Here is a 21,038-nt window from a genome sequence, read left to right as displayed (position 1 = left end):
AAATCCTCATAGTATTGTTCACAAATGTTTTCAGAGATTTTCTGAAACTTTACAGGAAATTTTACAAATGTCTCTTTTGACTGCCATGTCGTGCATATTTTTTCAGAAATACCATTTTAACCAGCTCTGACTCAGAGTGCTCTACTGAGCCACTGGCTTTGAAACTTCAAAGTTTTAAGAGCGATTTAAAAATTGTATATTTGTCTAAGAAATATTAGATGGTATTATTTATCCTGCAATTGCTTAGCTTCATTCTATTTCAAATAAAAATCCCCAGGAAGTATCCAAACAAAACTCAAATGAGGGTTAGGGGAAGATTCAGATTATGCATTAGTGGTTGAGAGGGGGAAATTTCTCACAGCTATGTTGGAGCTGTGGCCAAAACAAACATTACTATGTTCTAAGCTAATAGTATGCTGAAAACATATGGTTATTTATCAGGGGAAGAAAACAGAATCATAGAATGGTTTGGGTTGGAAGGCACCTTAAAAATCATATCATTCCAGCCCCCTGCCATGGGCAGGAGTGCCACTCACTAGATCAGGCCCCGAGGGACCCATCCAACCTGGCGTTGGACGCTTGCAGGGATGAGGGAACCACTTCTGTGGGCAAGCCCTTCCTGTGTCTCATCACCCTCTGAGTAAAGAATTTCCTCCTAACATCTAACCTAAATAGCTCCTCTTAATTTAAAACTATTTCCCTTTGTCCTATCACTATCTGCTTATGTGAAAAGTTACTCCTTTTATCATCAGCTCTCTTTAGGTACTGGAAGGCTGCTGTAAGGTCTCCCCAGAGTCTTCTCTTCTCCAGGCTGAACAAACCCAGTTCTCTCAGCCTTTGTAGGACAGCTGCTTTAGACCTCTGATTCACTTAGTGGCCCTCCTCTGGACTTACTCCATTTCCATTCTTATGCTGGAGGATCCAAAGAGGGGGTCAGAGAGCTTTCTGTCTTATTCCATTGAGTACACGACAGGTTTAGGAGTCCCAGTTAGAGTATTCCACCAAGGAAGTCCGGCTAAGTTTCCTGCTTAATTTGCAGGGCAAAGTGAACTAAAAATTTGAAATAGTAATGGAAAAATTGAAGAAAATCCTAAAGTATTTCTTGTGATGAAGAACTACCAATTGAGGCTACTACTGAGGCTCCAATAAAAGCTCCTCTGTTCATGACATCTACAAGGAGGATAGACGTGATCAAGTCTAGGACAGGGCTGTGTATTGGGACACAAGCAAGGAGAGATGGTTGAGTGAGGGGAGGCCAAAATCTCATTCTCATTTAGCATAGCTAAGTCAAAACGGGGAGGAGATATGATTATCCTTTAAAAAACAATCTGCCTGGAAAGATGCTAGAATAAGAGCAAAAGATTTTAGCTGTGGTGCCTCTAAGGTAGGCACTAGAGTGAATAGGAAGGTGAGTTTCTAAACAGCCTCCTGATGAGACCAACAAGTAGTGAAAACTTAAATAACTGTCTGATGATTTTGTGATGGCATTAAAACAACTTCATAAGAATTCAAGAATGTTGTGTGTTGAATGGCTGCCTGTGGTTACATCCGTGTTGCATTTGATAGTGGTTCTCAAATTCACTGAGCAATGTGCATCAAACACATCCCAGCTGTACAGTTCAGGTCATGCCATTTGCACTCACACAGGTGTCTCAGGCCTGTAGCCCCCAACTGGAACTCAAATTCTGGACATGTGCTAGCATACATACTACAAACCTACAGAGATTTGTAAGAGGTGCACACTTGTGTGTGCAGTTATATGGTTCTAGGAGAACAAAGAGTTGCCTAACAGGGAAAGTATTAGCAGCCATAGAAGATTAAAACAGATAAGTGCCAGAAAATACTGTTCAGAAAATCAATTAAAGTGGTGCCAATTAACACCACTGGAACTTGCAGTCTTAGCTGTACTACACTCCCAGTTGTTAGTCTTCTGCACTAAAGTGGAGCCCAGTCAGTTCTGGTAGGGTTCTTGGCTTTAAACAGCCCTCTGAATTTCTGCAGTGCAGCTATAGGTTACTCTCTCACACATTTTGGGATCTTTTTCCTTTTAAACAATCCAAGAACCTTTTATAGATTCAACTTTTTGGAAAGCACATAATCTCAAAGCATGATTCCAAGTTTTGTATTTTTTTAGCTAATTCACTTTGGCTAGTTTTATAATAAAGAAAAATACTTTAGGACATTTTAAAATGTCCCTTCTATACCAGCACTGTTACCTTAACCTTCACTGTGATCAAAAGGATAGTTTGACGTGGCCTGCTCAGTGATTCCAGTTCTGCCAGGCCAGGCAGCTGCAGTGTGCCAGTTTTGTACCTGGGAAGCCAGGAGTTTTGTTGGCATAACCCATTCCTGCCAATTATGGGATGGCATAACCCAACCCTCCTGCCAATGGAGGAGGCAGAGCCACCTCACAAGCACACAGATTTCTGACCCCACCACTGGAAAAAATATTGAGTAGGCACAGATATTTGTTTAGTGAATCAGATGAGGGACCTGAACTGGTTTAAAATTAGCATTCTGGGTTGGTTTCTGGCCCAGTTTTAATTTGGACCAGTTCTCCAGTGTGGTTCATTCTGTGGCTATGGAAATACTTGTGCCAGCAGAGAGGAAGAAGGAAATGATGGCCTGGAGATGGCAGAGTGAGGCCACAAGTGAGGGCTTATGCCAGGACTAATGATATTCCTCTAATGAGCCAAGATCTTTTTGTCTAAAATACAACAAACCTCTACACAGCCTCCAAACCCACGTTTATGTCTATGAGAAGCAGGTGGCTTTAGCTCCATTCCTCCTTCCCATGAAGAACTTGTTTCAGTTCTTGTTTCCCAACATCTCTTATGGCTGCATCCATCTTACAGCAGGTTAGCTGGGCCAGGGCAGCTGTACTTTCTTTTTCAGTGAAATCATAGAATCATTTAGGTTGGAAAAGACCTCTAAGAACATTGAGCCTAATCATTAACCTGGTCATTAGCCTAATCATTAGCCTAATCATTAACCTAATCATTAACCTAATCATTAGCCAAGTCCACTACTAAACCATGTCCCTATATGCCACATTTGCACATCTTCTAAATACTTTAAGGGATGGTGATTCAACCATTTCTCTTGGCAACTTGTTCCCATGCTTGAAAACACTTTTTATGAGGAAATTTTTCTTAATACCAATCTGAACCTCCCCTGGCAGAGACTGAGGTCATTTCCTATTGTCCTATTGCTAGTTGCCTGTGAAAAGAGACCATACAACCTCCTTTCTTCAGATAGTTGTAGAGAGCAGTAAAATCTCTCTTGAACCTCCTTTTCTCCAGGCTAAACATCCCCAGCTCCCTCAGCTAGCCCTCACAGGACTTGTGCTCCTGACCCTTCTCCAGCTCTGTTGCCCTTCTTTGGACTCACTCCAGCACCTCCATGTCCTTGCCCAAAACAACACAGGTTTTGAGGTGCAGCCTCACCAGGGCTGAGTATAAAGCACTGTCCTCATCCTGCTGGTCACCCTGTTCTTTATACAAGCTAGGATGCCATTGCCCTTCTTGGCCACCTGGGCACATGCTGGCTTATGTCCAGCTGGCTGTCCAGCAGCACCCCTACGTCCTTTTCCACCGGGCAACTTTCCAACCATTTGCCCCAAAGCCTGTAACACTGAGGCAGATCAACACTCCCACCTGACTTGCTGCAAACTTGATGGGTATGCACTCAAACCCCTCATCCAGATCATCAATAAAGACATTAAACAGAATTAGGCCCAATACTGAGACGTGGAGACACCAATGGTGACCAGACACCAACTGGATACTTCAGCTCTGATGTTTCCCATGTATCACTATGACTCCAGAATCCAATAGATTTTAAAGCTTCGTATGCTAGAAGACACACAATAATACTTCAAAGCTCAGTTATGCTGCTAAAAGCATTTTTGTCTATCTTTATATTACCAGTCTAAGTGTTACTACATGACAGGTATAGCCCCCTGAATATCCCTTTATGATTTGTTCTCTCTCATATTTCTTCTTGCATGTTTTTGGATCTTCTGAAGCCCAGAGACGTGCCATAAAACAGTCCCTAAAAATCAACTTTTTTAGTTGTTATTTTTATTATTTCAATTTTCTTGAGTTAAGAGGAGTGAGTCATGCATTTGAAGAGAAGACCTGGGGAACAGGAAGTACGAATAGACGGACTCTGGAGTGAAAGAAGGGACTAAATATATAAATATTAAGAACATAGTAAAATCACAGTGATAAATAACACATTTTTCAGTCCCCAAGGCATACAGTAGGAAGGCTCTGCTGTGCCTTTTTGAAATGCTCCTTGCTTGCAGTTCCTAAGCATCCCAGCTAGAGCAAGATGCCCATGAAGAGCTCTTTGGAAGCTGCAAAAACTCTCTTTTGTCTGTGAAGATGGGAAGGGAGAACCTTGTTACAAGTCTGTGTAGTAGCTGCATTATTTGTTCCTCATATCTGACAAATACATCCATTTTCTCCTTTGTGAGTTGAAGTGAAAAAAAAATCTCAGTCTCCTAATTCTGTCTGTCTCCTAAATCTGTAGATGTTCTGTCCCACATCACTATGCATGGTAAGATTTCATATCAGATGCTAAAGGGAGCATCAGAATATGAAATCAGATCCCAGTAGCATGTTAGGGCAAAGGTGTCACATTTCAGTGAACGTATATGGCGTGAATCACACACTGTACACTGCAAGCTTTATGAATGAGATGACTGCTTTGTGATATTAACAGAAGTTTATGGTTCAAAGGCAAGTGGTTCTTACAGAATTTTTCATTGGTTCAAAAAAAAATATTGGAGTCAAATATCAGCATTGCTGCTGAAGTGACGAATTTAATATTCGTGTTGTATGTTAAAAGACGTTTCATTTTGTTTGAAGAATGTCACTGTATTTAGGTAGACAATATCATTTGGGAGGAGATTTGTAACATCTTGGCCACAACTGTACATTTTCTTCATAGCACACTAAGTAGGACAGCAGAAGTTCTGTAGGATTTTAATCTGTACACTGAAGTGTATGAATAAGTATTTGAACTTTTATTAAATAGCATAGCTTACCTTATGATCGAATTAATTGCGCATTTTAATCTCTAGTTGATAAAAACAAAACTGCAAGTATTGTGTTGTGCATATGGGGAAATAGATGTTTGTTTCATTTGTGTTATACACATAGTGTTGCTTATTTCTCTGTATGTCTCACGTTAGAGTTATGTTTTGAAAAGATATATGAAATTCGTAGAAAGATGTCAAATTGGTTTAATATGATGAGTTGCCTTTTTTTTTGTCCATTATGTTAATCAAGTATTTGGACATTAATCCACATGTGCTCTTTAATTTCACATATTTGTTAGATGAGTAGGAAGACATACACAAGATGTTGAAATTTCTTGCAGATATTTGTTGAAGCATCAGCCAGGAAGACTCACCTCCAGTGTGGGCAGGCTCAGTTACACAGAAAGAACCTCATGCACTTCCTGCTGCCTGGTGACTTAGGTGAGAGAAGTGACACGACACTTAAGAGAAGGTGACACTTTGTGTATCTGAAATTAAATAAGGAAAAGGTCATCTGACATACTAAATGTATCTTGTGACAACAATCAGTCCTAAATAGAAACATTTTATGGCTTGTCTTTCTTGCCTTTACTGAAGATGCTTCCACTGTGGTGCCTGTCTCTGGACCCACATGGTCCTTGTGGTAAGGAGAGCACTGTTGTTCACCCATGTCCTTGGACAGCTATTGGATGGAGGCCACTTTACTCTGATCCCAAGTGAGCTGCCTACACATACACCTCTACAGCTGAATGCTGCTGTGAGGTTACAGATAAGCAGCCCAGGGCATGTGGGTCTTTTCAAAGCAGCTCTAAAACTCATCATGCTTCGTGATGCCACAAACTTTAGAGGAAACGCTGACATAGTATTTGGCTAGTACTATTCCCACATCCTTCGCAGCTTCTGGTGTTGTGAAATACTGATGAAAATTTCTTTAGCTTTACTATATAAAGTGCATGGAAGATGAGTTGAATATTGATTTTAATTTGTCAGCAGTAAAATAGGACTTTGGACTATTGTTCTGGATGAATTAAGAAATCATTATGTGTCTTTATGAATACCAAATGGAACCTAACTAACTTTTTGAGGGTTAAAACGATTTTGTATTTTTTTTTTTTTTCCGTTTCACACTTCCTATGTTGCTGCATTAGACAGAGAATTTAGACCTTTTTTCTCTGACTGTTTCTTCAACTTCTATTTCAAAAACAGGCAGGGATAGATGTGCCTGTAATCTGGAGTTAAGTACTGCCACTACATTAATTTAAAGCAGTCCTTCAAAAATTGTCTAAAGAGCCGTACAAGTCCAACAAGAAGGAAACTAATGCTAAAGATTTCAAAAGGGATTACTGATTTCTTTATTTATGAATCTCATTTTTGTTGTGTCTAACATGGGGTAGGTGTTCGTACAACCTTAAGCCAAATTTTCAGTGAGTGTTAGGTGTGTAATATATTTTGAAAATATTCTGTATGTCATTTGTCTTGCTAGATGTAATACCTACCAAGGTAAATTTGCACGTCCCATTGGTTTTTATTTTGACATTGCTCACAGTTAATCTGTTTCTGTAAATAAATCTAGCAAATATGTGACAGCCTTCAGCTAAAATTTTGGCTGTGAACACATAATATCAATCATTGTGTTTTCTCTGAAAGAGGTCTTATGCAGTGGCAGAATACTCCAGCCCCATTTTATGGAAGGAGATTTGAAGCAGAGTTTTTTCTCTGCACTGAAGTGCAGGTGCAAACCTTTTAGGGTCCTGAGTTTACATACCCACCTGTCAGAGTGCACTCGGTCTCCTTTCAGGCTAAAAATATCAGGAGGCATTCTCTTCAGTGGGGACAGGAGATGCCATTTGGGAAGAATAAGAGAAAAACCATGCAATCCGTGCCCCTATTTGATAGAGGATCCAGGATGTGGCTGGATTTTTTACATGCCCTGGAGCTAGACATAGCTAGGGAGTTTGAGGTTCTTCAAGGTCATACAAATAGTTTCAGATGTGGAAGAAGGATATTAATTCAGGTCACTCAGTTCAACTAAATATGATGCTTTTTGTACAGCTAGTTAACTTTTGTACCTCATGTGTGTGGTTTTATTATATAATTGAAGAAAAAATTTTACCTAAAATTGGTGCTTTCCTGGATAAATTTGCAAACCCCATTATCCACTTTTCTGTTTCTCAGGGTTTCAATGTCAGACAGTGATCTGGCTTTTCTGCTTACTGCAGTGTAAGCTTGCTCTGTCGATGATTATTAGAAGTAGAAATGGGGGCTCCAGTAAATGTTCCATGCTCTATTTCTCCTGTTAGGTGTAGGATATCTTTCAGAGCCTATTAAAGGAAAATTGCTTATTAGCAGATTTCTAACAAATGTCTCTTTTGATATTGTTCATGGCTAGTCTGAATAAACAGTAAACATATGCTGTGCATAATGAAATTCTTCCATCCAATTTTCTATTGTATAATGTTAGCTCAAAGTGATATTCATAAATATTCATGTGATAAGACTGTTCATACTTCAGTTAATAAGTAGCATCCTTCCTTCCAGAAAACTTCTAGTCCTTTATAGGAGAAAAGTATGATTTTCTGATTGTCCAAAGGAAAGAAAGAAAAATTCTGTCTTCAGCAATCTCCATCATGTTGGAGTAGAAGCTTATGTTACATAAAGGAGATGGGATTTTTGGGTTCTTTGTCTTATATTTCATATCTAAGCTAACAAAATCCAGCAAGACCAGTATATAGTATCAGCCAAGAAAGTAAAATGCTCAGTGACATCACTAAAAAGCAAAAAAAGAAAATTGAGGCTGGTACTCTTTTATGCAGATTGCTAGAGATCTTAATCTCCATCCTAAAAGTAGTCCAGAGCTGACTGACGTGCGTGTGGCTGGGAAGCTGTTGCATGTTCCTCTGAGTCTGTAAGAAGCAAAGCACATATGAGAGCAGTCAATACAGCAGCTGTGACACTTGCCAATCTGATGTTCAAGCACTAACACAAGATGCTTTTTTGAGAATTAAAATGTCTGTCATCTAGTGAAAACTCAATCAAATATTGTTCTCTTGTTCTGGAACTATAATTTCTGCAGCACTCCCGGGTCTCCCTGCACAAATAAGAACAAGCCATATGTCCTCATAGTGTGGCTCATTTGGTTGTCTGAAAGTACCACTATAATCATGGTGGATGCTTAGGAGGGATTGAGGAAGATTTTTAGGCAACTGAACCAAGGAGACCTCAATGGCCTGAAGTTGTGTCAGGGGAGATTTAGCTTGTATATTAGGAAAAGGATCTTCACCCAGGGAGTGATTGGGCACTGGAACAGGCTCCCCAGGGAAGGGGTCACAGCACCAGCCTGACAGAGTTCAAGAAGCATTTGGACAGTGCTCTCAGGCACATGGTGGGATTCTTGGGGCTGTCACATACAGGGCCAGGAGTTAGACTCAATAATCCCTGTGGATTACTTTCAACTCAGGATATATGATTTTTCTGCACCAGCTGGGCATAGAGGTGGTTCACTCTCTTAGTGCTGCTGTGTAATTTTTTTTTTAATCTTACTGTTGATGTAGTCTATTGAAAACCCTTCAGAACTTTTGTCTCCATCTAAGCAACTTGCATCCCTGCAAAATACCGATTTCACATCTATCAAGAACTTATTTTGATGCCCATTTTTAGGAATATTTTAAGGTGTTGAATAGAATCCACTCATATCACCATATTGAGCAAAACAGGTCTTTTTAAAGTCATTCTGTCCTGTGGTTGCTGCACTTCTATTTATACTAGTTACTTTTCATATAATTGCCAGTGTGTTGGATGATGCTTTTAGCAACAAGGGAATTACCTATATGTGGGTATAAGAAGTATTCTGCTTTTGCCCAGAGGCCTTGAGGTTACAAGTGCAAGATTAAACAGATATTGTAGGGCTGTTATGTTTCTCTTGGGATTAGAGGAGCCTGTGTCCTGCCAGTACATCAGTTAGACAAGATGTATGACTTTGCTTTCTCCTTCCTTCTGAGCAGTGATTTTAATTTGCAAGATGGCTGAAGGGGCCTGCACCTCCACTGGAATAATACATATATGAAAAGGATCAAAATTACTGAAGCTTGTGATACACAGCTAGGAGGTGAGAGAAAGGGAAAAAGCGTTTTCTTTCCTGCCTATTCTCTTATATCCCCATCCAGCCAACATTGTTGATCACTTGTCACTGCCGGTGAGAAGAATGTCTGAGATGGCAAGTCACTGCCTGTATTCTGCAGTGCTGGCAGGGCAGTGCACCTTTATAAAAGAGAAAACTCCAGTGAAGTGTAGGCTAAATAGGACAAGGTACTTAATTAGGTACAGTGGCTGGAAGGGCTGACCCACATGGGTACATTGGTGCAATGAGAGCAAAGCCCAAGCACTTCTTTGGGCAAAGCCCATCCTATCTTATTGAAAGAAACATCAATAAGAAAAATATCCACCTCACGTATTCACTGAGGAAACAGAAGCCATATGGCAATTTGTCCAGCATTGAAGATGAGGAAACAGCAATCATTGGAAGAGTCATATACAATCTAACCACCGGAGGGAAAGTGTTCCTTATTCAGCTGATTGGTGTCTCTTAGAAACATCTGCTCTTGCTCTTGAGTTTCTTTAATGAGAGCATAAATGGCACTGTGTAATTCACCTTTTCTGTAGCATTGTCCCTTGGGCCTGTATTGTGGGAGTCTCATTTTCCTTTTCTCTGCATGTTTTGTTCTGATAATCTTATTTGTTCTGTTTGTGGTGTCTCTGCTTCTGATGCTGTCTTATTTCTCTCTGGATTTTTTTCTGGCTTTCTGATGGATTTACTGAGGAAGGATCAGTAATACTGATTGCATTTGCAAGGAATTCATAGTTTTATCAATTCACAGTTTTTACTTTTGCAGTGACCACTAAATTTACTCAAGTAGCAGAGTCATTATGGGTTTGCTCATAAATTGTTGATTCACATAAAAAAAAATAGAAGGAATGATTTCAACATACAGCCTGATGTTTTGTGTAATACAGAAATATAGAATTTCTCTTGGTAATTGTATCATCCAGCTTGTGGTAGATATCTTGGACTTGCATGTTCTATCATTTAGAAATTGATGATTCATCTGGGACTAGCTACTGGCATCCTTCTCACTTGGGTGCTGTTCATGTTGTTTTGCTGCCCCATGTTAATTTTCTAAGTCTGGGTCCTTCAGTCTGTTACTGCTCTTGGTATGGTCCATCTGTACACACAAGGAAAGGACCGTTGGCTTTCATTAGATATTAATTGGGAATTCTGCATTTATCTTTTAAAAATTCAAACTGGGCTATGTAATATCTAATTTTGGTGATTCCTGCTGGAGGGCTTGTCTTGAATCCTGTCTATGAGCTTTTTTGTTTGAGGGTTTTTTAAAGCCTGTTTCCAGCTGAAGCAAACTTTATTTTGCTATTAAGCTCACTGGGAGAAGGGGTACCCATGCTATTGTATTTATTTATTTTGTTTTACAGCATATATGATTCTAGTTTTAAAAAGCATATTTAAGAACACAGATGAGTATTACTGGTTGATGCCAATGTGTCATATGTCCCCTCCATCATTTTTGTTGTTTATTATTGTCTTAAACAGAGACATTGGGGGATTTTTTTCTCCATCAAGTTCCTCAGCAGTTAAAATTGCTCAGAGAAGATAAATAATTTAAAGACATTAATTTCTAAGTGCAGTTAATATTTCACACTGTAGATTGATCTGACAGTAATATGTTTATAAATGTTATGCTGAATGTTCCAATTTAATATTTTCTTTTCAGCTTGCACCTTTTTATTAGAATCACTGCGAAAAGTAGTTATTGTCTGACTTATGTGAAAGTTTGAGTTAATGTTTTTGATGTCTCATTTGTTTTTCTGAAGCAAAGTTAAGTTCAATGTCTTGCAGCATGCCATGTGGAACTGTAGTAGAATTTTTTTTTTTTTACATATCTATCCCTATACTTTAATTTTGCATGCACATGTATTTTGATTTATTTCTGTATTTGTATTTTTTAATGTACATTTTTGCATCTCAGTTGCTTTTGCTTTTTTGGAGTTGGAATATATTCTGCAATATCTCTGCTGCCCAGTAGAGCAAAGGTGGTTGGTTGTCCTTCTGTATTTAATCTCTAATCACCTGTCTGAAAGCAGAGTAAGAAAACAAGAACAGCATGCCTATTTCCATGCCTTAGTATCTTGTCAGGGGTGTAAGAGAGTTACTTCCTATCCTTGGGCACTGTGTTCAGTGTTATAGTCTAAACTTTAGCGTACAAGGCTAGTTTTTGCTCTGATTTGCATGATTAATTGCCAATTCATTGTGATGGATTGTTTTAAAAATTTTATTTGTTTTTGTGTTAAAGAGCAGAATTCTGAATGTAATAAGCATACCTGATAGTTAGGTATTAAATCATAGCCCATATAGTTTTATTGGAAGTTTATTCCAGCACAGGCTCATTTAATGATGACGGCACGTCCCTGTATGTGAAATCACCACCAGCATAATGAGAATGGAAGGTTGTGATAAATCTGTCGGTGTAAATAGCAACAGGCACTCATATACTTCATATTATTACACACAGCCTGTGTATTCAAAGCTGGGAAATGATCACCTCCTCTGCATTAATACAGATGTCAGTGACCAGGGATGTATCTGTGATGGGAAGGGTACAGGAACCTTACCCTGAGCTTGTCTGGTTGCTATTTAGGGCTCAAGTGGCTTACACAGGTGGGAATGTGTGAGGCTGCCAAAAGCATTTGCCAGTACAAAGCCTAGTCTAGCTTGTGTCAGGACACCTCTTTGCCAGGGAAAAGGCAGGACAGAAGAAGTAGCAGCAGCAGCTGTGTGGTGCATCAGGACAGGTGAGGGGAGGTCAAGTAATCAGCTGAGTGCCTGAGGCCTTTGTGACACTGCAGATTTTACTGCAACAAGGTTGTGAGGAGACACAAAACTTGACTGGAGAGGCTGCATCAGCAAGTAATTTTGGTATTGACCAACTAAATTGCCTTTTAGCCTGTTCATTGTTTTGCCTGTGTATAGATGTACCTATACATACCTGAGGTTTTCTTCTTGGACACTTGCCTCTGCTCCAGGATCTTTATCTGGGGAGACAACAGAACTGTAATGGCAAAGGGCTCCTAGGCTTGGCATGGCTTGCACTGGGGTAGCACTGTGAAAGCAACCTCCTAAGGTACTTCTGTTGCAAACCAAGAAAATTGGAGAAGCAATCAGAAGGTGCGCTGAGAAGGGGAAAGGAAAAAGCAGAGTGTCACTGTGCAACAGTTACCTTAGTCTGGGATAGCACTGGGGACCAGGCACAGGAGAGTCAGGCTCTATGAAATTGCAGAGCCCAGCACTCTATGGTAGCTTTTCCAATCTAGTCTCCTTTTTAATGAAACCATAAATGCCAAAATATTCTTTTTGATTTTTTTTTTTCCCCTGTTAATACTTTTCTGGGTACATATAGACCATGGTGAGCTTTAGACAGAAGAATGGGACCGAGAACCTGAGAACAAAGCAGATAGTGACAGGCATTGCTAGCCCAGGTAGTTCACAGCACAGCCCAGATATGCAATTAAAGCAAAATGCACCTCTCTTTTAGAGCAGATGGACTTGAGAGGTGTTGTCATTTAACCTCCAAGTTTTCTCAGGCTGTAGTGATGTCTGCTCTCCCTCAGCTCATTTATCTAAGTTGTTAATAAGTCATCAGAGTAATTCCCTTTTCATGTGAGGTTACGGGAGAAAGGCATGTCTGGGGGCTCCTTAGTAGTCAGAAAGGAAAGGCTGCCATAGAAAAGGAGTCTGAACTGTGTGCAATAGGCAGAGAAACCTCTTTGGTCTCTGGATCACACTGAGATTCATTAGTTTTTGGAGAAAAGCTGAAAAATGTGATTTTGTTGCGGGGAGGTGAGGGGTGCAGCTGTAAGTCTGCATGCTTGCCATGCAGCTCAAAATTAGAGCCTGTAAATAGATGTACATACTGAACCTCCTAGAAGGGCTGTAGCTCCCTGCTGTAGTACAATAAGAATAGTAATACTTACCATTTAGATTGTGCTTTCTATTTTCAGAGCTGTGCCAGTGTTATGTATTTTAATGTAAAGCGGGCGGGTGATTGTGAACAGGATGGTAAGCTTTCCAATTTCGGGGGCGGGGGGGGGGGGGGGGGGGGCAGTGTTATTTTGCATACTCCCCAGAATAAAAGGAGGTTCAAACCCTTCTATTCTGGCAGGGGGGGCACGACATCTTTCAGCTTTCTTCCAGGAGCGACTCTCACAGGGGAGCTGCTTTCTTCTCGGATCTGACCACCACAGCCCTCAGTAATTATAGCAGCGTCTGAATTCTGAGCTAAAAACAGAAGTACAGCATGTGCCTATTCCCCATGTGATTCAGAAAGCAGGAAATTGAAAGAGCCTGACTGAGAGGAGAGGGAGTGCAAAGCAATAGACACATCCAATATTTGTCTGAAACCTGCTACGCCTGGGACGCAGGAGCTGTCATCTGCCGGCGCTGATTCTGCGTGCAGCCAGAGCAGAGCCTGATTGGGCGTAGTGGGACCGAAGGCAAGGGGGCGAGGCGGCGGCCAGAGAGTTGGGCTCGCCGCACCGAAATGTAAACAGTGGGAAGCGAGAGCGAGCGCAGCGCCTTCATGCTCCGAAGGGCGGGCGGCCGGCTCCGGGCTCCCGCGGCTCCGGCAGCGCACCGCTGGCAGCTCTAGCTCTGCCCGGCTCGCCGAACACAGCCAGACACCTCGGAGGATCTCCTGCCTGTGGATATAAATAGGGGGCAATCGGGATGCGCTAGCTTTCTCCGCCGACGCCGCAGCTCCTTCGTGCTCCGCACCGCAGCTGGGACAGGGCGATGGACATGAACATGAAGAAGTTCACAGTGCGTCGCTTCTTCTCGGTCTACCTCCGCAAGAAGTCTCGGTCAAAGAGCTCGAGCCTAAGTAGATTTGAGGTAAAATTCGCCTTAACTTCGTTAAATGTAGCAAATGCTGTTAGGTGCAGGTAACAGAGGTACAAGAGAATGCCTGCTTTTACTGATGTGATAAGTAGTTAAAGGTGCTCTTTCCCTGGAGGTGATGATATTCGCACCTAATGTTCTTTGTTTCAGTGTAATTCAGGGCTTTTCCTCGGTAGTATTCAATACATTGCATAATATATTTAGTGTGTTGCCAAGAGTCCTTTTATCAGCCTTGCAGGGGAGGAGGAAGCTGGTTCAGGACATCATGAAGTTGTAGAAAATAATTACAGATCCACTTAAATTAGCACAAATGACACCATAGTTTGAAATAGCCTCATATTTTAGTCTTCCCCTGCACACATACCATTTTTTCTTAGTGCTAGATTTCCAAGTTATTAATCAATTTGCTAGTGCTTTTCATATATATGTGGTATGTTAGACAGGGATTCTCTTGCTTACTTAGCTATGGGTTCTCATGTTTGCACATATTTTTTGTATTTATCTTCTCTCCCATGCATCTCTCCTAGTATTCTTTTCATTTATTTCTTTTAGGAGAAGTTGTTCTTTAGGAGCTGGGGGGACAATGTCAAATTAAACCTTGAACGATTTAGCAGTGGGGGGAGATGAAGGCAGTTCAAGTAGGAGGTATTAGCAAATTGGAATGTGTGAATGGGTTAGAATCCGGATTCCTGCCTGTCTTCCTCAAACCATTGTTCTTCAGCCCTATATTTGGAGCTGTGAATAGTCGGCAGGATGTGAGATCAATTGAATAGATGTCAGTTATATTTATGTTTTTCACTATATCATTGCAGATGATCTGCAACCTCTGCATTAAAATAGAGGTATATGGGGCCTGATTCCTTTCTGTCTTACGTTTATTTTGTGCTGGTGTACTTCAATTGACCTCTGAGGAGTTACTCTGATTTGCACTGGTACTCCCAGGAGGAGGATTAGTCTTATGCTGTATGAATACATTTTAAAATGTTATTCCCTTAGTGTCCTATTTAAAGCACCAGGTAATTGTTTGAACATAAAGTTCTTCATGTGTCATTGCTTAAACAGGACACGCTGAAAAGCCTAGTTTTTGACCTGTGTGTTTTGTTGGTTTTTATTTTCTTTCCTAACTATTTAAAATCAACTTTCTTTAAAAATATATTACCTAATTTTATTTACATCATCAAATGGACATGTTATGCATTTATAACAAACTATTTAACTCCCGCCTTGCAACAGTCCTGTCCCAGTAGGACTGAGTTGAGCGGTGGGGATACCTTTCCTTTCCTGGTGTTTTAGTCACAATCACAAAGCTTAAGGTAGAATAAATGTTCCTTGTAACACGCTGTAAATTCTCTAAGCTCATGCTCCACCGAAGACAACAGGAAGTAGACCTGGAGTTACATGAAGGAGTTCTGAGACAAATGAGTGTCTTCACAGGCCACCAGTGTCACAATGGGATGTGAGGAGGGGAGCTGATTCGGAGAGAGCAGAGCTCCACCTGACCTCATAACTATTCATTTGACAGTGCCATAGTGGGAGAAACAGATTCCACCATACTAAATATTTAACTCACTGGATAATGTAGTGTGAATGACCAGTACGACTCAGCATTTGTATCAAGCTAGACTCTTGCTTCATTAAAAAAAAAAAAAAAAGGAAAAGGTCTTTGCAGTCCCTTTGACCATCAGTGTTAGATTTACTGGACTTTCTCAATAATTATGAAACTGTTTTCCCTTATGTGAGTTGTATTGTAATGATTATTTTCTGATTTTAAATAGTTTGCTTCAAGAAGCAACCTGATACATATCCTGTTGCACATGTAGCTTCACAGTATTTCATCCACTTCCCTCCTTTTTCCCCTGGCTTGTCAATAATGACCAACTTGATGCAAAGTGACTCAGTATTACAATGGAGTGGAGAACAGGGGCTATTCCAGCTATCAAGAAAAAATGATTCATAAAATCTGTTCTGCTATTTAAGCGTGAAAATCATCAGAGATGTTTCTTCTGGGTGCAGGGGGCGGGGAGAAACAGCCCATCATGAACATCAAGCCTCCTCTGTGGTTTTCATCCGTGAGTACTTCTGTGTATAAATTTGCTATGGCAGGCTAACAAGTGCTTGTCAGACAAACAGAAGGTGTAAGGAAGCCTGTTGGTAGATGGTTTTTTAGAAGTGAGAATATTTCTCATCCTAATAGGCAGATATTTTTTAAAGATGCAGTAAAAAGGTACATGTTGTTACATCATGGAATGAGTAAAAGTAAAATAAAGGAAAGAAATTTGGAGAAAAGACATTGCTTTGCTTAGTGTGTATTAGCTAATGTACCTGGCAGAAATTGTTTTGCACGATGTCATTTGAAATTTGAAAGGGAACTGTTTTTACTAGGTTGTGTGGGATTTTTCTTGTGTTCTTTTGGCAAGTTAGGAAGGAAGGTGGAAGGGTTTAAGATAGATACTCCTAGGCTCAAGCATTTAATATATTTAAAATACCACTATTAGAGTAGATTCAAAAATAATACAATATTAGTTCTTAATATAATGATTAATTACTTTTTCTACTGTGGTATTCTACACTTTAAATTCACTTGTAATGAGATCCATAGCTTACAGAGCCAGGATACAGATGCAGAAAAGGACTTAGCAGATCATAGCTAGTAACCTGACCTTTACTTAATTGTTTCAGATGCCAATGTCATTGCTATAGCTAAAACAAGAAGATCATCACCTTGTGTAAATAGCTGGGTTTCACACTTTTTCCTGCTAAAAGAGGCCGAGTGCACTCTGGTAAATGAGATGGTATTAGGGTTTCATTTCATCTTGCCTAAAATACATGCCCTTTTTATTATTCTGGAAAAACCTGGCTGAAATTTGAATTTATTTGGCTACAGTTTAGGGGTTTCAGTTTATATTATTTTTCAGTATGGTCCGCATTGCCCTTCATTTAAAAGGTATCTAGTGATGTAATTTTATTGAATGTGCAGAGCCAAGTTTTGCCCTTCTGCATGCACAGAGTTCTGATTGAAGTCAGCTGAAAATCCAGCAAAGTCAATGGGAACTGCATGTGTGCATCTGAGAAAAGGCTTTGTTTATGGTTCTTGCTGCGTGTTGATGAACATGAATGTGAAACCATCAGGATAAAGTATGCACAGTGTGGATCTGCTAAAGACTTTGAGACCTGGTGGAATGCATCTTATGGCAGTGAGCAATATCCCTTGATTTATAAACCAAAATTTAAATATGCCATTTGAATAAGCTAGGAAATACCTAAGCATGTAAAGAATTTGGTAATATTTATTCCAATGATGCAGGAGCCTTTTTTTTTTTTTCTTTTCTTGTGAGAAAATGAGCAATTAAAACATTGCCTTTTATTCTTTTTGGAGATGTTTCTGACTTTTGTACTCCTGATGTACTTTCAGTTCATTATTCTTACTCTTTAATTCTTCTAATTAGTTTTTAGTTTTACTGGTAATGATGAATCCAAATTATGTTTAATCTATGTATGGGGCTTAGAGCCTAGCAGAGTGCTGGCACATTAATTCAGAATTAATTTGGAGCCTGGTGTGCCTCGGCATGGTCAGTTTGAGAGGCAGGATCTCCTGTGGATGATTCAAGCGTGGATCCTCCTTTGATTCCAGCACTGGCATGTAGGAAATGGAAGTGAGCCTACCCAGGCTTGTAAGTAGTAGTGCAGAAGGACTGGCACTGGCTCTGTGATACTTTGTTATGAGAGAGTTTTGGTTCTAATCTTAGGCTCTGATTCTGATTTCCTACAGGCTAAAGTTACAGCAGCCTTAGGAAAGAGCCCAGAAAATGATGAGCCAGACTGCTCCTTTTCCACAGTGGGCTGGAGCAACACTTCACTTGCAAATGCTTGAGAATTCTTCTGCACTTGTATAAAGAACAGTTTGGCTCCTTATCAGCAGTATGTCCTTTATTTTTTTTTTATTATTTTTATAATTACCCACTTGGTAGAGGAATAGAGTCTTTCTGCCAAATGTTAGCCAGAATAAAGGCAAGTTAAAGAAGGGAGATGGGGGTTATCAGCCCAGGAACATCTCTGCAAGGTGCAAGTCCTGAGGCAGCTTTAGTTGTTTTTTTTCCCCCGTGGTAATGATCATCTTTGTGATGCGTGTTCTTGTTACAGCAGAAGTTACCGACACTATTGTAGTGTCTAACTTCCCCCAGCTGCAGGCAAGCCTTTTATGAGGAAATGCTGCAGTTCTTGTAGTCTTGCACAGCTTGCTGGGGGGGAAAGGAGGCAGGGAGGAGAGAGAGAGCAAGAGCAGGAGGAGTGTGTAGTCCCTCAGATAGGTCACTTGAGGAGCCAGGAAATCCGTTTTTCAGGCTCATTTTGACAACTTGCTGTGTCACTACAGATGGTTCAGACCTTTGTGCTTTGTGTTTCCCATTTGAAAAAAGGAAAATTATGATAAATATTCAAGTCCTTTGATACTATTCTACCTATTTACATTGGGTTTGGGGGCAGTACTCATATGTGTACACATTCATAATGAAGGAATTGCTCCCAATTCCCCAACTGCTTCTGACTTTATCCCAAATAAAGTCTCATGTGCCTTAGGCTTGATATGTGCTCCTTCCCACAAGCCTCAAATTAACTGCTGAGCTACATAAGGGAAAATTAAGCAGGTAGATGTAGGGATAACTTGTACACAGGAAAATCACAGAAAATTGGGACTGGGAGGCATCTAAAAACCGTTAATCTGGACTCCTCTTCCTCCTTAGGCAGCATCAGCTATATCTAAACTATTCCACCAAAGATGTTTTTCTGACCTCTTACTGAAAGCCCTCAGTGGTAAATGCCCATAACCTTTGTATGTGGTATATTTTGCATCATTGTCCTTAGCATCTGAGTATTTTCCTAATATCTAACACAAGTTTTCTTAACGTGATTTAAGCCTGTGTCTTCTTGTCCTCTCCATTGTAACTGTGAAAAGGAGATTGTTTCCTTTTCTTTGCAGCAGGATTTTTATGCATTTGAAAGCTGTTCAGGTCCCTTTCCTCAGTCTTTGTGGTAGGGTGGGAAAAATGTCTTTCCTCCTTTCTCAAAGTTAGGGACTTCCAGGAACAAGACCCTGGGCCAGTTATAGCAACCTTGTTAGGGAGTATCTCTTGCTTTTTTGGATGCTAATCGTCCCTTGTAAAAATCAATTATATTTCAAAGGCCCCTACCCTGCCAAAGACCAATCCAAATTGTCATTTTATGCTCCATTTCCACCATCTAAATGTCTGCATGATTCCTTGATCTGATGGTATTTGGCATCCAAGCCAGTGCTGACAGAGTTGATCCATGGGCTCTAATGTCAGATGAATTCTGACATACGTCACACAATTAAACACAGGCTCTATTCGCATAGCCAGGGTACATGAATGTTTGGACATGGAGCAGGGGCATGGGATCATCATCTAGCAGAAGAGGTCTTCATGTGGGTGTGGGATGGGTCCTGTCTGGTCAGCAGATGGGACACACACACGCCTACAAACTAATGATGGAATGACTGAAAGGGAGAGGGCAGCACCCCTCCACTCCCTGAGCCAGGTAATGCCCTGGTTCCCTGTGTGTGGAGCATCTGTGTGTGGGTGTGCAGGAGATGAAGAGGTGAACCTGAGGGACTGTTGGAACCTGCCTAGCATTTATTTGGAGTAATGTAGTTTTATGCAAGCGAAGAATGTGTAATTTTATTTTGAGTTTTAGCTCATAACATGATGTCCTGTCTGACCCTGTGGCACAAAATGTCTGTTCTCAGAGGGTTTAGCTCTCCTGCATGTATTTTTATTATCAGTAGCATTTGATTCATGCATTTTTCTGCTAGTCTCAGGTGAACCTGACTCCTTTGTGTGTACTTTCTGCATTTGTGTTGTCATAGATAACTGGAAGTATTTCTAAAGCAAGACAGAAATGAGAACAAAAACCCTCCTTAGGTTGATTTACCAGTTACTCAAGTACAAATACTTTCCATCTAGATATTTTCTAGTCATTTCCTTTTGTTCACTTAACAAGACTTACTGTCCCAGTTCAGCAAGGATTCCATAAAACTATTTTCTGTTAAGAAAGACTCCAAGTACTGCAGAGAAGGTCGGGTCTGCACACACGACACACTCTGTGTGTGTGTGTTACCACCAGCTCTTACAGGGTACAGTTTTGCTTTCTGGAGAACAAAAGTTGCAGGAAATGAAAAAGAATGATTGGATCACCAAATCTGCCTTGAAAATAGGTTTCTGACTGAGGGTGCATAAGGAAGCAAGTGATACATCTAATCAAGGTCCTTGCACGACAGCTACAATTCACACACAGGGAAGTTTGGGGTGCACATTCCCTCATTCAGTGTATAGATGGGGATGGGGTGGACACAGCATGGCTTTGGAAGACTTTGAAGGGAGCAGTTGTCCTTTGCTGTTCAATCTCTCTCACCAGTTTGAAATGTATCAGTATTTCAGCAGAGCTGCTTTTAGAGATGTGGGAGAACTTGCAGCTTTCTTCTAGCTGAGAGCCAGGACTTCAAGGGTACTGGAAGGGCAAACCTTTTAGAGCACAGAAGACAAAACCACAAAGTTTCTAATGAAGAAAATCTTTTCCTCAGATTACAGGATATTATTAGACATTCTGTAGCAGTGCACAGGCAAGAGGGGAAGATACAGTTTGCCAGCATGCCTTCAGGTGGTAATGATAATAATTGGCAAACTGCCGGTTAACTTGTTAAACCTTAACACATGAACTCATATAAAGTCCAGGTGTAATTCAAGTGTCAGGCCTCTTTCCTTCAGGGCCAAAACTGAGCATCTGTATGACTGGCAGAAGGCAGTGTATAGTTCTGCTTTCCAGAGTTGTTATGAATAAACTGAAGGCTTTGCAAAGCAGGGAGCTGAGTGGGTGGGTTTATCTATCAAATTCACCTTTCTTTGCTTTTGGTAGAAATTTCTGTTGTTTTTTTCCAGAGAGTAACAAAGAAAATCCTGCATCACTTCAACTTTGTTTTCTCTACTTTCACATTGCCAGCAACTACTGGACAGGTTC

General features: G+C 40.5%; 1 protein-coding gene across 1 annotated transcript in view; it reads left to right on the top strand.

Moving 5' to 3' along the window:
* Window positions 1-13,762: 13,762 nt before the first annotated feature.
* Window positions 13,763-21,038, top strand: part of RPS6KA2 (ribosomal protein S6 kinase A2) — a 156,516-nt gene continuing 149,240 nt past the window's right edge. Inside the window, exon 1 of the mRNA XM_082302880.1 lies at window positions 13,763-14,003. Coding sequence (XP_082159006.1) covers window positions 13,905-14,003 — 99 coding nt within the window. The 5' untranslated portion in view covers window positions 13,763-13,904. The remainder of the gene's footprint in view (window positions 14,004-21,038) is intronic.

The sequence above is a fragment of the Coloeus monedula genome, assembly GCF_965178545.1.
Source record: "Coloeus monedula genome assembly, chromosome: 2".
Taxonomy (NCBI): domain Eukaryota; kingdom Metazoa; phylum Chordata; class Aves; order Passeriformes; family Corvidae; genus Coloeus; species Coloeus monedula.
This window is presented reverse-complemented; position numbering and strand designations above follow the sequence as displayed.